The sequence below is a fragment of the Eptesicus fuscus genome, chromosome 17 (genome assembly GCF_027574615.1).
Source record: "Eptesicus fuscus isolate TK198812 chromosome 17, DD_ASM_mEF_20220401, whole genome shotgun sequence".
Classification (NCBI taxonomy): domain Eukaryota; kingdom Metazoa; phylum Chordata; class Mammalia; order Chiroptera; family Vespertilionidae; genus Eptesicus; species Eptesicus fuscus.
The window spans coordinates 30869818-30887582 of record NC_072489.1 but is presented as its reverse complement, the minus strand read 5'-3'; the positions used below and the strand labels follow the sequence as shown (position 1 = coordinate 30887582).

Below are 17765 nucleotides of genomic sequence, written 5' to 3'. Positions count from 1 at the left end.
GAGATAATTTTGATAACATTACCAAATTACATGGTAAGACAAAATAAACAAAGTAAAACCACAGGTGACAAAGTAGGGGAAATTACTGTAGTTTACATCAGAGGCAAAAGGTTAATATCCCTAACTTATTAAGATTCACAAATTAGTAAAGAAAAATATGAATAATACATTTAAAACAGGTTTGGGATAGACAATGAGCAGATAGATTAAGGCAAATGACTCTTGACCATAAACCAAGATGTTCATTTTTATACATAAGAATAAAAAAAATGAAATTAAAGCCACACTGAAATTCCATTTTTACTGTTAGATTAGCAATGTTTCATGCTGGATACCACATTCTATTGGTGAGTCTTTGGGAAAATATGAACTTTTAGACATTCCTGGTGTTGGTAAAAGGGTATGACAAACCCTGTGATGGAGAATTTGGCATATCTATCAAAATTACAATAGTATTGAAGGATTCTGGGAAGATGGCAGTGCAAGAAGGACCAGGAATTCATCTTTTTACTTAGACAACAATTCCATTGGTAGAATCTGTCTGATGTAACTGTTTTGGAACTCTGAAGTCTATTAGAGTCTTGAAACCTCCTGGGGAAGGATTGGACAGCAAATTGTAATTAATTTCTGTCAATTACAGTTCTGAGCACAGTAGCAGTTAGCCAACCCCCATCCCTCAGCCTCTAGGCAGGAAACTGTACACATGTTCCTGAAGCAGCTTGCGCCATGCTTGTGGGAGCCAGGCCCTGGAAAAAGGACCTTGCCCTCCACATAGCAGAGAACTATACCATGTGAGTGCTTGCTGCTTCTGCTCACAGAACTGCAGCAGGCCATTGTTGTGGCACCTCTTGGTGCAAGTCCCTACTGCTAAACTAAAATAAATTCCAAAAGATTTAAATAACCAGAATCTCTGCCCCCCCCCCTTTATTTTTTCTCATTTTTCCCCCTTCGGAAGTCAGGCAGTAAAGACTAGAACATTCAAAAGCAACAGTATATCAGGGATGGGTAGATAAGAAAGCCACTGTATCGATTCCAATAATTACAGGCTGTTGTTGTTCCTTGTGATTAAGCCCCTATCCCAGTGGTCAGCAAACTCATTAGTCAACAGAGCGGCAAACCGACCACTGGGATAGGGGCTTAATCACAAGGAACAATACCAGTTTGCCGACCACTGGCCTAGAGAAAGGCATAGGCTCAGAAAATACTAGAGAATTCCTTAAGTTTACGTCTGTAAAGTTTAAGTTTACAATAAAAAATAAACAGAAGTGACATTAAACAGCAAAACCTGGGGAAATTAGAGAATCTGACCTTTTCAAAGATAGGGCAATGGCAATTATCACATTATCAGGTTCAAATGTGCAGTTTTCAATAACAATGAAAAATACAAGATGCACAAAGAAATAGAAAAGTATGGCCCATTCAAGGAACAAATAAATTAACAGAAACTGCTCCTAAAAAAACACCTGAAAAATGACCTACTAGAGAAATACTTTAAACCAACTGTTTTAAAGTTACTCAAAGAACTAAAGGAAATGTAGAGTAAGTCAAGAAAATGATGTATGAAAACAATGGAAATATCAATAGAAAGAAACCCTACAAAGAAATTATAAAGCAATTCTGGAATTGAAAAGTATAATAATTGAAATAAAAAATTAACCAGAGAGGTTCAAAGATAGATTTGAGCAGGTAAAAAAAAAAAAAAAAAAAAAAGAATAAATGACCTTAAAGATAGGGCAATGGCAATTATTGTGTCTGAGCAATAGAGAGAAAGAAAGAAAAAGAAAGAAAGAAAGAAAGAAAGAAAGAAAGAAAGAAAGAAAGAAAGAAAGAAAGAAAGAAAGATTGAACAGAAGTCAACAGTGCCCAATATGATAGTGGGGAAGGGCACAAGATAAGAATAGAACCACTCTTGTTTAATAATTATTCACCTTACTAACTATAGATAAGAAGTTTTTTTACAGAACTTGTGAAACTGGAGGATGAAATAAGGCTCTAAATAGATAAAGTACCTCGATAGGAGGTCAGAGCAGATTTTCTAGGGTGAATGACTGCTCTCCCCACATTGCCAACATTATTGGATTAAATGCTCACATATGATTCAACCCTGTCTTTGCTTAAATTGGCTCAAGTAGTGACAGGTGGCCTCAGACCCATTGTGTCAGGTTTCAAATTGACCTATAGAATATTATCAAGTAAACTAATATATACCTTGTTGGAATCCCAGGAGGAGAAGAAAGAAAGGGGCAAGAAGACTATTTGAAGAAATAATGGCTGAAATTTTCACAGGTTTGATGAAAGACATAAATATAAATATTTAAGAAGCTCAATGAAATCCATGTAAGATGACTTCAAAGAGACTCACACCAAAACATTATAATCAAACTCAAAAGAGAGACAAAAAGAGAAGCTTGAAAGCAACTAGAGAGAAGTGACTCATCACATACCAGGATACTTTTTTATCAGAAAATTTGGAGGCCCTAAGACTGAGTCAATATATTTAAAGTGCTGAAAAAAAATCTGTCAAAAATAATCCTATATCTAGCAAAACTGTCCTTCAAAAGTATCAGAGAAATTAAGACACTCTCAGATAAACAAAAGGAAGTTCATTAGGACTAGGCCTACCCTTCAAAAAATGCTCAAGGGTTTCCTGCAGGTTGAAATGAAAGGAACTTGAACCAGTAGGAAGAAATAAAGAACATGGTAAAGATACATACATGGGCAATTCTAAAAGTCAGTATTATAGTAACAACTAGAGGCCCACTGCACAAAATTCATGCACGGGGGTGGGGGGTGGGAGTGGGGGGTCCCTCAGCCCGGCCTGTACCCTCTCACAATCCGGGACATCCCTCTCACAATCCAGGACTGCTGGCTCCTAACTGCTTGCCTGCCTGCCTGCCTGATCACCCCTAACTACTCACCTGCCTTCCTGATCACCCCTAACCACTCTGCCTTACTGCCTGATCACCCAACCGCTTGCCTGCCTGCCTGCCTGATCACCCCTAACCGCTCGCCTGCCTGCCTCATCACCCTTAACTGCCTCTGCCTGCCTGCCTGATTGCCCCTAACCACTTGCCTGTCTGATCACCCCTAACTTCCTCTGCCTGCCTGCCTGATTACCTTTAACTGCCTCTGCCTTGGCCTCCACTACCATGGCTTCATCTGGAAGGACATCCAGAATGATGTCTGGAAGGTCGTTAGCTGTCTGGTCTAATTAGCATATTATGCTTTTATTATTATAGATGCTTTGTCATATCACTTTGTGTTTTCTACATAATTTAAGGACTAATTCATTGAAAATAATTATTAGTGTATATTTTTAGGCACACAATGTATAAATATATAATTTTGTTATATCAACTGAAAAGAGTAGAGATTGTATTTAAAGGATCAAAGTTTTTTTTCTTTTGTATATTACTAAGGTTAAATTGGTATAAATTCAAGTTAGAATGTTATAACTTTAGGATGCTATTGTAATCCCTATGGAAAAGACAAAGAAAATAGTTATAGGATATATGCAAAAGGAAATAAATGAATTTAAACATTGCACTACAAAAATTCAACAAAACAGAAGTAACACCGGAAATGAAGAATGAAAAAGCTATAAGATATTAAAAACAAAGAACAAAATGACAGAAGTCCCTCTTTTCAGTAATTATTTTAAATGTAAATGAATCAAACTCTCCAATCAACACAAATTTCATCTAAAATTTTGCTTCTTCCAGAACACAACCAAAGCTTTGGGTTTTCTCCATCTAGTTCTCATCTTGATTTTAATTTTTGGGTTAAAAGTATTCCATTTCCCTGATAGTCAATTCCTCAGCTACACCTTTCATATAATTAAAAATTTGTCAGTAATTTTAATCATGGCTTCCTCTATGCTTTAAAAGCACATTTTTTTTTGGTATTATATTATCCCTATGGTAGATATTACCTCTAATTTCTTGTTATTCTCTTGTTATTATTGTTATTCATTAGTTTTAAGTTTATTCTTTAAGCTATTCAATTTTCTTTGTGCATTTTTGGTAACTCTAATGGAAAACAATAAACTCCATTTCTCGCAATTCCACGTTTTTCATATCACATTAGGTATCAATCCATTCCCTTTGCAAACTTACTTTTAAGCTATTTCTGACAAATAAGAAACTCCATTTTCTTATCCAAAATATTGCCAACAATTCTATAATCCCCTCTCAAAAAAAATCTCAAATGCTCTTTTATTTGTCTCTTAAGAAAACTAAATTACTATATTAGCTGCCAATTCTCAACTTAGGTAAATTCTACAAAGATTGCCTGGGTTGTTTTTTCTCATGCATTTGTATGGCAGGACTTCAAAGAGTACTGCATGCATCAGAAAGACCAAGATCCTATCCCAGAATCTCTGAAAAGGAAGGTCAGGAATGTACACTTTGAATAACCTCAGGTGAATCTCATGCCCTCTAAAGTTTGAGAACCACCATGTTAGGGTAGATGAAATATTCACATCTGTGCTTTACACATAATAACAAATACAAAACTATGAACTGAATTTTTGCAAATCGTACTACCATTTTGCTGACTAGATGGGTTCAAATCACCAAATCCCTCTCCTACATTTTTCCATATATTGTCCATGAGATTCTACCTTGCCTATGTCATTAGCTCCTTAATCAGAGTCTTGTCCTTTCAATACTTGTACCACTATTATAACCTCCTAAATCTTCTAATATTCCATTCACTTATAATCACTGAAATAAATTTCAAAAATCCTGTTTAATCTCTCAATTATTAAAAGTTTACTCATTGTTTTCTGTGGTTTTCCCTAAAGTGGAATTGAGTTTAAAACAAAACAAAACATCAAATTACTATTTTTTATTTAGTGATGCAATTTACATACAATAAAATGCACGTTAGCTTCCATGTTTTTGAGCAATTGTATGGACCCATGTAACTACCACCCTTATTAAAACTTTAATTTTATCTTATCCCAAAATACCACAAAAATCAGCTTAAATAATTAATATGCAGACCGACTATTTGTGGTATGTTTGTAGGGACACAGGCGAGAAGTCTTGAGGGAGGTGAGCGTGGAAGGGTTGACAGATGCTCTCTCCCATCTGTTTGCTTGCAGCACATTGCTGTGGGTTTGGGTTTACATTTGGCAAGTTTAAGTGATCTGTGTTTTGTAGTATTCATTTTCCACCAAGCTAATACTCACAAAATGAATAAGTTGTTGGAAAGTATTTCTTCAATGAACCCGAGATTAAAGATAACACTAAAAGTAAACACCAAGCAAGTGGCAGGAGACTTACTTGCCATGCTCCTAGTGCCGTGGTCAGCAAACTGCGGCTCGTGAGCCACATGTGGCTCTTTGGCCCCTTGAGTGTGGCTCTTCCACAAAATACCACGGCCTAGGCGATTCTATTTTGAAGAATCGGCATTAGAAGAAGCTTAAGTTTAAAAAATTTGGCTCTCAAAAGAAATTTCAATCGTTGTACTGTTGACATTTGGCTCTGTTGACTAATGAGTTTGCTGACCACTGTCCTAGTGTAAGGGCTTAATCATCATGTTAATAAATCAAATCATAAAGATTCAAGCAGACCTGAAATAACATTAGACTGACAATTTTTAAGCAATTAATATAATTATTGGAAATGTGGATTTATATCTAATGTAATAAATAATAATCAGTGCTCTATGCAATTATTAAGCATTAAAATATTAACTAATGATAGTAATACATGTATACTTTTTAAATATTAGAGGGCTTACTCAAACTTATTTTTAATGCTTGAGATGAAGGATCAAAAAAATATTTAATAAAATAAACAAGAGGGTTCTTGTCTGTGAAAAAAACAAACATACTCACAAAAAGAAATTACTTGAAGCAGATCAGAAATGGCTGTAGATTTTTTTTTGCTTTCCATCAAGGAGCAATCTATTTTCCATCTCCTTGAATCTTGATGACCTCACTTGCTTTGGTCAATAGATGGTAGTGGAAATGATTCTGTTCCAGTTCCAGGACTAAGCTGGAACTGGCAGTTTTCACTTTCACTCTCTTAGAATCCAACAACCAACGCTGAAAAGAAGACTACTGAATGAGCGAGGCCAAATGGAGAGAAGGGGCTAGTAGCCACCTTGGATGTTTAGTTCCAGCTGAATGCAAACATTAGAGTAGCCTCAACTACACCATGTAAATAAAGCAGAACTACTCAGTTGATTCCAATCAACCCACAGGATCAGGAGAAATAACGAGTCTTTGTCATTTCAGGTCACTAATCATTGGAGTGGTTTATTGTACAGCAACAGACCACCAAAACACCACCCACTGTCTCTACAGCTTCCCTTATATTTCTCCAGCTTGCACTGTTTTCATATTTTGACAAATTTTGGTTCACTTCCAGTTGCTTACCCTGGACTTACCATTTTCCCCATTGACTGTCATATGTAAATGACTGGAATAACATAGCAAACCAAGTATTGAGGAGGATAAATCTTTCCCATAAACCCAGGCCCATAAACATCTGTGCCATTACATGAGAAAAACAATAGCTTCTTACTGTACATATTTGATTTAAGTCACTGAGTTCTGGAGGCTCTTTATAAAAGCATTTCAATTTTAGCCTTTACTAATATACGTCCTACCTATCTCATTACTGTCAATAATATGTTCATCTATGAACTCATTCTACTCTCTAATTTTTAGGGAAATCTATGTTTATGAGTTCCAATTTTTGTGGCTTATTATTCTGAACTATGTGGCCCTTATGTGCAAAAGTACAAGAAGTTTAAAAAGTATTCAGAAATTAATAGTTTTCTAAAAGAATTTTCAGAGGAAGATATAAAAATATGACTGGTATTGATATCAGTAAATATTACATGTACAGTTGAGGAAACATATCCCAATAATGTGTGCCATAAAACCAAACTTTTTTCTTACTTAACGGATGCTAATAATAATAATAATAATAATAATCCACAATACTCTATCTTATTTGCTATTAATGAGTTTCTGGTAAAAGAGAAAAATAAGCCAAAAATCCAAAAAGAAAAAGAAGAAAACAGTTTCTAATTTGGTGTAGTTTATTTAAAATTAGATTTAAAATTCTAGAGAACAGAAGACATGAAGAAATGCACCTAATAGACTATGTGCAACGTTACTTAATGTTTAAAAGGCCAAATTTGGAAAAGGATGTTGTTACAAGCTGTGTGTGTGTGTGTGTGTGTGTGTGTGTGCGTGCGCACGCGCGCACTCCTTCTCTTACCATTGTTGTATGACTTAGGAAACATGCTTTATTTTTTTACTAATGGTAACAACAACGTCAAGTAACATTATTTGAGCACTAACTTTTTCTGAACACTAGACATATTTGTATAATTAGATCAAATCCTCCAAACCTTTTTATAGAAAGATCAATTTTGATCAACCCCATTTTAAAGAGGAGCAATGTGAAGCAGAGAGGTTAGTAATTTGCCTAATATCACATGTTGGCAAGCATTAAAGTAGAATTTGAACATAGGCAGTAAAAATACAGAAGCTGCGTTCTCTACACCTATCATGCCTGCCTTCTAGAAATGTAAGTACTATGAAAGGATATCATTTTACTTAACATAGATGTGAAAGCAAATTTACTGTTAGAGGTTATATTTATTCTTTAGGACTACCCACCATCCTACAGTTAGAAATTGATGGAACTTACCATTATGTCATTTTTATGCTCTGATTTCTACATTGGTTCCTCATTTCACTCAGAGCAAAATACAAAGTAGATCATTAGTATTCAAAACTCTGTATTTCCTGGCCTCCTCTTATTTCTCACCCCTTCTTTCTATTTCCTCTTCACTCACTACTCTTCAGTGCTCCTGGCCTCCTTGATGTTTTTGAAACAAACCAGGTAAACTCCAGCTTTTATCTCTGCTTTTCCACATATCAACATCCCTAACTCCTTCAACTTCTATAAGACTGGGTTCAAATCTTACCTCTTTAACGAAGCATATTCTGATCATCTTATTTAATACTGAAACTTATATTGCAACACCTCTTCTGTACTTCTAATCCTGCTCACCCAGCTCTTATTTATTCCAAAGCCCCGGCCACCACCTATCTTTTATAAATACGTGTATTTATTCATTTGTTTATTATATTAATTATTTATCGCTGGTCTCTGTTGCCAGAAAACCAGCTTTACAGCATAAGGAATATGTGTTGCTCCATAGAGTAGTTGCTCTTTTATTTAAAGAAAGAATACATTAAATTTTATTTTTGTTAATCCTCAGCTGAGGATATTTTTTTCCATTGATTTTTAGAGAGAGTGGAAGGGAGGGGGAGAGACAGAGAGTTACATCAATGTGAGAGATACACATTGATTGGTTGCCCCCTGCACACTTCCTGACTGAGGCCAGGGATCTAGCTTGCAACTGAGGTACACACCCTTGACTGGAATCAAAATCAAGACTTTTCAGTCCACAGGTCAACACTCTAGTCATTGAGTCAAACTGGCTAGGGCAATATATGTAATTTTTAAATGTGAAGAACCTTACAAATGCCCATGGATACCAGTTCACTCTAAGTAACATGACTCCCCAAGACTATCTTTAAATTTCATCCTTTGGACTTCACATATACCGCATTATCTATCTAGATCCTTTGTCTGCCATTTTCTACCCAGAAATCCCAGTTTTTCTACTGAAATAACTCTTTCTAAGTAATTCTCTTAGAAAACCTTAGCACTCTCCTCCCATAAGCCCACATGATATGTCTCATACTTTATTGATAGTGCTTAAAACTATGTGTATTGTTTTACCTTTTGACATGTTTTCAGTCATATGCTCTACCTCACCTTAGCTTAGAACATTTAACCCTCACAGTCCTATCTACAGCATCTGGTGCAGTGATTGGCATATCTCAAGCCTTCAGTTAATTATATGAAAAATCCCTATTTCTGTTTATCTATGACAAGAGTCCTATAAAGGAAGCTTATGCTTATGCTCAAAAGAGCTTTTTAAAAATTTAATAGTCTAATCTCAGCCACTGGTATATGATATATTCTAGAGACCAAAGGCTTGGAACAAAATTACTTGAGTTTTCTTTACCGATAGCATTTTTAAATAGACTATAGCATCATTTTGAAATCTAAGGTCTGCAGGTTGTTGGGTTTTTATGTATGTGTGCATATATGTAGCTGGGGCATGGGAATAGAAAGAGTTTGAGGGTAATGTTGAATTCCATTGACTAGTTATTTTCAAGCATACTTCGAAAGCAACTTTTCCTTCGTGAAGGGAGGTATGGTCTGTCTCAGACGCATCTGTCTATCCAGAGACTAAAAACCTTGCAAAGCAGCAGCATCCATATTTCAGCAAAACCAATTCATGTGGGGAAAAAGCAATTTGAGTAACATAATTAAGTTCTCATCATTTTTTCTTTTGGTACAATTAGCAGTATATGCACAAGGATGGATTAAGGCAGCTTCTGTAAAATTTTTCAAGAAAAAATTAGCCAAGGGAATAATGTATTATGTACCCTTGGGCTAATTATGATCTTTCTCTTTCTCCCATATGGATCCAAATGCCCTTATTTAATTCAGTCATATATTTTCAGAATTATGTATCTGCATCCACCAATGATAAAATACTGATAGAGCAAACAGTGTAAGTTTTTCTTTTTTTTTTCTTCTTAGAGAATTCTTTAGGAGGAGATATTGAGGAAAACACCAATACGTAGATTAATCTCTTATTTTTTAAAGTTGTTTTACTACTTCAGTAAAAGTTTTTCTTTTTGTTCTTCTACAAAAAGAAACTATTTCTGAGAAAGAAAAAAAATATCTGTACATTTATTTATACTTAATAACAATAATTACCAAAAGAAAATATTTGTTGTTACACTGAAACTATTTCTGAGAAAGAAAAAATATCTGTACATTTATTTATACTTAATAACAATAATTACCAAAAGAAAATATTTGTTGTTAAAGTTGTTTATTCTGACTTGAGACAAGTTTTTTCCTACATGATTCCAGAGTGTTAACTGAAAGTATAAAATGTTAGCAGATACAAACCAACAAGGATGGAATAGAGGATGCCTGGCCTATCTGATGGCGGCTGAATATTCCGGTCCTGATCAATGGCTTGGATGGGTGGAGTAACGATGATGGGGTTCAGTTCTTCCTGAAAAAAAAATAATAAAGTCAGAGAGTTTAGTTCAGCTTCATTCCTAATACCTTATGAAAAATTGACATTAAGATATTATAGTGTGGACAGCTAGATGACAACTGAGCCAGTAGTTTAACTCGGGTTTTAATACTGGTAATATAACACCTCAGGCTGGTTAATTTTGAATCTGAAGGAGCAAGGTGTCCTCCAAGTTGAAATAAAAAGACATAGCAATTACATGCGTAGAACTTTATACTAGGAATTTCTCCTAAAAGGAAAACAAGGGAAAGAGATATTAATAAATTTTGAATTTTTGCTAGAACATCTTATCAAAAGAAATATAAAACTACCAAGTATTGTTGTTATCTTTTATTTAAGACTGGCAAGAGTTTTTCTATGAAGGACCAGATAATAAATATTACACATGTAGGCTTTGCCAGGCATACAGCCTCTGTTGCAGCTACTCAACTTTTCCATTGTAAGAGAAGAGCAACAAGTGGACATGACTATGTTGCAATAAAACCTTAATTATAAAAACAGTGGTGAATAGGACATAAGTTGTTAACACTGGTATTAGATTAGGATGGGTATGCTGAAAAAACAAACGTGCACTATGTAGAGATAAGCTTGGGAAATATTTTATAAAATATAATTTGAAAAAGTTTATCTACTACAGGTCTTTTCAGAGGCTTAAGTGTGTTAATTTGCATAATGATTACCTAAGAAGGAGGCATTATTAGCACATTTTCTAGAACCACACATTAATACCTTTTTGAACTAATACCCTTAGTATATAGTTTGGGTTTAAGTCTTTGCAACCTTTAGTCCAAATATGTAAGCGGTAATTATAAAGGACAATAAAGTATATCTCAATATCTGACAGTTTCAGGTTCTAAGAATTAGTATACTGTTCTTTTCTATTAGTTCTTCTCAAGTAATAGACCTTGAAACATATGTACTCTTACAAAAAATCAGTAGTTTACAATCCCAGCAGAAACATACAATTCTGGCATGCTAAGAAAGAGTAATGATATTAAAGCATTATTTACAATGTTAAATTTTATTAAATTATATTATTATTGTTATACATATATATTAAGTATAAGTATACAACTAAGTTATATTACGTTATTGAAGTTGGAATAATTAAAGATAATCATTGGCCAATAATTTGGAGCTCTTATACATCTTAGTAGCTCTGTTGAGATCAGAATCGCTAATGGGCTCTCAGTGGTTTAAATGCTATCAATATTTTCCTAAAAATAAAGAGCTCTAGGTAGGGATAACTTACCAATGTTCTATTCACTTCTCTAACTGTGGATTTGGAACTATGAAATGCCGATCAATATCAAAATTACTCAATTAAATCCAGATGACTACTGTTCTCACACAACACTCTTCCTAAACTCTTTCCCTCACTACCTGTTTCTGTGCCTCTTTCTCTCCGTTTTACTTTCTCCCTATCCCTTCACCTCTCTAACTGCCTTCCTCAGCCAACACACAAACATGTACCTTTCCAATTGTCAGTTGACTTTCTATATAGTACCTATATTTCTCTATAAAATAAAAAAATCCCAACGCTGTTCTAAGCACATATGTTTGAATGTAGGAGTTATGGGTTGATCAGCTATTTCTAGCCATTTCTCAAAGGAATCTGATGGTATCAGCCAATGTCAGCTGACAGCTGAGCTACATTACTCCTGGTTCAACTAATTAACTCTGCAGTAACTTTTCCAAAAGTGTGAAATCTTCTCAGATCTTGAGAGACATTACAAATCTCAGGATTTTCTGAAATCCCATCTCATTTCCTATGGTCAGGGCAATATACCAAGGGTTCCTAATTAGACTCCAGCCTTTTGAAATTACTTACCTAATTTTTTTTTAAAATTTATTCTGAGCTGTTCTGTTAGAGCTAAATGTGAACAGATCATGATAGTTAGGATGTCCCTGCTAATCACCTTCACTCTGCTTATTTCTGTGGCACTGTTAAGTAACCAACACATAAGAGGTGTTAAGAGTTTTGGTAGCCATGTTATTTAAACATCCTCTTTCTATACTATCTAAATTTGTTGGAATAAACAATGGAGTTTTAATCATATTCTTTAGAGTTACATAAACAATAAAAACTAAAAATAACATAGCATACAACCAAGAAGGAGGAAGAAGTGCTAATTAAATTCCTCATTTTTTTTCATATATCATATAGTGAGACATGAATAAATAAAAGAAACAAGTGTGCTATTTAGAATTATATTGATAATCATTCGAAAAATTAAAAATGAAAACAGCAAACTCTAAATATCTCAGGAGAGTTAGCTTGGAAGTGAGAGTAGGTGGGATAAAATATATTTATTTAAAGCCATTCAGTCTCATTTGACTATGTAGTTACCATGCCCTGGGATAGTTTTAATATTATAAAGAAATAAAGTACAGTAGGGAGAACAAAATAAAATGTCCCCTCTTGGTAAAGGCTTCAGTAAGTTTCTGGAAAATTTGGAGAACTGTAATTGTCTTAAATAACTTATTAGAACTGAAATTTTGTCCTATAATACTAACAGCTAATCTTAAAAATAAAGTTTTTTCTTATGCTACTATTTATGAGTTTTTCAGAAAACACAGAGTTAAAGGTAAAAATAATGTATTATCAAATATTATTTCTAAGATTATTTCCCAAAGCAATTGTGATATTTGAATCTTGAGAATTTTTGACATTAGTAATATAGTCATATATTATATAACGACATTATAATCAACACTGGACTTCATATGTTAGTGGTCCCGAAAGAATACAGCGGGGCTGAACAATTTCTATAGCCTAGTGATGTAGTAGCCCACCATAACATCATAGTGCAAGTATTACTGATTTGTGCCTTCTCAATCTATAGTAGTAATGCTACCTACGGGCTGTAAATGCCTGAGGGCACTCATCTGGGTCCACAGAGCTGCCGAAGGACATAGCCTCTCTCTCTCTCTCTTTTTTAAAATTTATCTTTGTTGTTGAAAGTATTACAGCTGTCCCCTTTGTTTGCTTTCCTATTGACCCCCTCCACCCTGCACCTGCCCCCTCCCAGGCCTTTACCCTATATTGTCTCTGTCCCTGGGCTATGCATATATGTACACTGGTATATGCATATAAGTTTCCCGGTTAATCACCTGCCCTCCCTATGCCCCCCACCCGCCCAATCCCCTTCCCCTGTCTTCCCTCCGAAATTCCTGTTTGTTCCATGTTTCTATGTTGCTGGATCTATTGTATTCATCAGTTTTTGTTTGTTTGTTTATTTTTCATTAGAGTCTACATTTGAGTAAGATCATGACATAGTTTCTTTCAAAACCAATGTTACCACTGGACTGACCCTTGGGATTTATTATGCTTTCAAGACACCCTTCAGTGATAACCATTAGGAAACTTTGAAGAAAGAATAAAGTTTATTACTTATAATCCATGGACCATACAAGGCAAACCAATGGGCACACAGGGAGGCCACAGGTGGAGAGAAAGAGTGAGCATGTGCAGGGACCTGGGTCTGCTTTTACTGGTGAGGAAGGTGGGACCTAGGGTTTCAAGGGCTCACTCTTTATTGGTGAATGTAAAACATAGGAGCAGGAATCCAAAGGGCAGAAAGAGAAAACAAATACAAGTAGCCCAAATGGCCAGTTATTGAAATTACCAAGGTCTCCATAATAAAGGAGCCTCAGTGGGAGGAGGCATCCTGACCATCTAGTTCTATGACAGGCCAAATGTTTATTGGAGATTTCCAGCTTTGAAGTGGAGGCCCGAGCAATAAAACCTTTCTAGTAAATCAAGCACTTGCATTACAAGAAGAAAGGCCAACTTTGAGGACTCGCACTCCAGTTACTCCTGTGTTTGTGGAGATCCTGGGTAAACAAACCTACCGCACTGCCAAAGGTATAAAAGTATAGTGCATACAATTGCAGCAGGAGGCCATCCCATCTAGGTTATGCAAGTGCATTCTATGACTTCCCCACCACAAGGAAACCACCTAATGATGCATTCCTCAGAACATATACCAATCGTTAAGTGGTGCATGACTATACATAACATTAAATGATACTGTGTTTTGTTTAGGAGGGTACTGTTTCATATTTAATATATATTTTTCATAAAGATAACTAGCATTTATCTTAGAAAACAATATGTGTATTCATTAGAAGAAACAACATAGATAACATGCATCATTTTTTGAACCTTTCCAACAAAATCTGTATAGTAGATACAACCAGGCATTGAAAAGGTATACATATATATGCAGGAAAAACCCAAAGGGAAACTACTCCTTAAAATAAGCAAAAATTGTAATTATTTACAATATTTACCAAATAGTCAATATTTAATGCACTTTCATCAATCTGTATTCTTAAATATCCAACCTGGTAAAAGATCACTACTCTCAAGTAGCCTTTATCGTACCTACTACTAAGAAAATAGTACAGTGGTGCTACTAACAGAACAACATCCACAATTCTTGTGAGAATGCAAGTCATTCAGAAATGTATTTCTTTTGAAGAGCAAGTTATCTGCACATGGATAGCAACGACTGTTCCTTATTCCTCTCCTATCTCCCTCATTTCACTTAGCTTCAAATTTTACTCTTTGGATTACAGAGAAACAATACACTGAAGAAATCAGAAACTAACCCATGGCTCAAATTTGCTTGGGTGTCCTTAAGGAATACTAGTAGTTCACAATGTTCCTCCATCCTGGTATAATTGTCATAATTACCTCTTTACCTAAAGCTTTATTGGCTTGTGGGCAGAAAATACCGTAACTGTGTTTATAACCTGCAACCTAGTGCCTGAGAGTTTTCAACATATTTTCTTAATCAAGTTGAATTCCAGGAGATCCATAAAAAAGCCATCCAGACACTAGAGTTCTATTGTCCCTTGCCTCTAAAGCAAACATGCTTTCTTTGTAGTCTCCTTTATATATATATACACACACACATATATATTGAATATAACTTTTTAATTTTTTTTACTTATTTATCTTTATTGTTGAAAGTATTACAGATGTATGCCGCCCCCCCCCCCATTAACTCCCTCCTCCCCACTCCTTCACAGCACTATTGTCTGTGTCCATGGGTTATGCATATATGCATATAAGTTCTGTGGTTAATCTCTTCCTGCCCTCCCCTCACCCCCTACCCTCTGAAAACCATCAGTCTGTTGTATGCTTCCATGTCTCTGGATCTATATTATTGGTCAGTTTATTTTGTTACTTAGATTCTACATATAAGTGAGATCATGTGATATTTGTCTTTCTCTGACTGGCTTATTTCACTTAGCATAAATATCCCTCCATGCTGTCTCAAAAGAGCTGTTTTTTTTTTTAATAACTGCATAGTATTCCATTGTATAAATGTACCAAAGCTTTTTTTAATCCACTTATTTATTGATGGGCACTTGGACTGCTTCCAGATCTTAGCTATATAATTAATGCTGCTATAAACATAGGGGTGCATATATTCTTTCAGTTGAATAAGAGTGGTGAAAATGGACATCCCTGTCTTGTCCCTGATTCTAAGGGAAATGTTTTAATTTTCCCCATTGAGTATGATGTTATCTGTGGTTTTGTCATATATGGCCTTCATTATGTTGAGATATGTTCCTTCTTTTCCCACTTTGCTGAGAGTTTTTATCATAGATGGGGGCTGGATTTTGTCAAATGCTTTTTATGTATATGATCATGATTTTTATTCTAAATTTTGTTTATGTGATGTACCATGTTAATTGATTCACACTATTGCATCCCAAAAATAAATCACACTTGATCATGGTGTATGGTCTTTTTAATGTATTGCTGGATCCGGTTTGCTAATATTTTATTGAGGATTTTAGTGTTTATATTCATCAGGAATATTAGCCTATAATTTTCTTTATTTATAGTCCTGATCTGGTTCTGGAATTAGGATAATGCTGGGCTCAAAAATGAGCTTGGCAGTCTTTCCCTCTCTTGAATTTTTGCAATAGTTTGAGAAGTTTAGGTGTTAGTTCTTTTTTGACCTATGAAGTTTACGTATGTGTGTAGGCGAAAACTAGAGATTCAAAAGACATGCAATGACTTAAAAAATGGAATAAGACCCCTAAAATTTTGAATTTATGGAAAACTAACCACAAAATTAAGGGAGATAAAACTGATACAATGCCGAACAAGGAAATATTATCTAACTGCATTTGTAATGAACATGAACACACACATACCACAAAACTACTGCCTTTATTAATAAAACTTGAGAATTCAGAACCATGTTACTATTTTTTATATTATATATTCTTTAAGAATTATTTTAAAGTCCTGCATTCAATTACAGATATAGCTATAGGTTTAGATATAGATAGTAAATTTTTATTGGTTTATGTTTAGATTTTATTTTGTTTTATTGATTTTAAAGGTCATGTGTAAATATTTATATCATGATTTAGTTGTTTTAAAAGTATTTCATTTTTACTCAACAGTCAAGTGACATGTCTTTGAGTATTTTTTTCAATAAAACATGTGAGTTCTTATATGTAAGAATATTAATTACTTCATAACTGAAAATTTAACTAAATTTCAGGTTCTCTAATCATAAACTTTTCCTCCATTTGCAAACATTCCTCTATTGTCTTCTAGCTTCAATTACTAGGGAAAATAAATCAAAGTTCTACCTAATATTTGGTTCCTTGAAGTTTTTCTTTTATTTGGTAAAAATTTGCTTTTATTTTGAAATAAACATAAGATATTGTAATTTCCTAAAGTATTAGTCTCTTTGCCTTAACTTTGTGTTCATATTGAACACTTTCAATATGCATGCATAAAGGTTTTATAAAATTCCAATGGATTTTTTTTCTTTCTACTGTATCTTTGTTATTGCACTAGCTCACACTGCCTGTTTTCTTTACTAACACAAATTGATTATTTTTATCTTTCCATCTGATATTCATTGTTCTATTCCCCCTGTCAATTATTCTATAGTCTAGTAGAATTCTCAAACATGTAATGGTGTACTGCAATATGGTAAGAATATTCTTTTGTTAACCAGGATCATACAGTCTGAGTCTTGCCTTTTAAGTGAGCTAGCTTCAGTGAGCTTCCCCCTTTTCTGACCTATAAAATAAAGAGAATACTATTACCTTCTTTACTAAGAGGTTTGGTAACTAAATAAAGAAATGCTTGTAAAAACCTACTGAAATACTCCTAGCAAGTTATAAATATGTATTAGTTATTATTAGTTACTAACAATATTGCAATTTCTGGTTTTATGTTTTCTGTCTTTAATCTTTTTAGTTTTATTATTTCAGTTATGTTTTTTCTTCTCTATCAGTATATTTATTTCTTCTTTATTGAGTTTTACTTGCAACTCAGACTTTTAAAAAATAAATAACTTGTATTTTTTCCAATAAGTCTTCTTAAAGTCTTTTTTTCCCTTTTTATCTTAAATATAAAATTTTTCCTCAAGTCCTGGTTGGTGTGGCCCAGTTGGTTGAGCATCCTTCCATGCACCAAAGTCACTGGTTCAATTCCTGGTCAGGGCACATACCTGAGTTGAAGGTTGGATCCCCAGCAGGGAGAATGCAGAAGGTAGCTGATCAATGTTTCTCTCTCTCTCCCTCTTCCTTCCTTTCTCTCTCTCTCTAAAATC

At 34.5% G+C, this 17765-nt stretch overlaps 1 protein-coding gene across 15 annotated transcripts in view; it reads right to left on the bottom strand.

Annotated features, from left to right (window-relative positions):
* The window catches only part of PCDH15 (protocadherin related 15), a 590647-nt gene that overhangs the window by 303767 nt on the left and 269115 nt on the right, over positions 1-17765 (bottom strand). For all 15 annotated transcript variants that reach the window (XM_054728735.1, XM_054728734.1, XM_054728732.1 and 12 more), the window contains one exon: positions 10032-10140. In XM_054728735.1, the coding sequence (XP_054584710.1) occupies positions 10032-10140 (109 nt within the window). The remainder of the gene's footprint in view (positions 1-10031; positions 10141-17765) is intronic.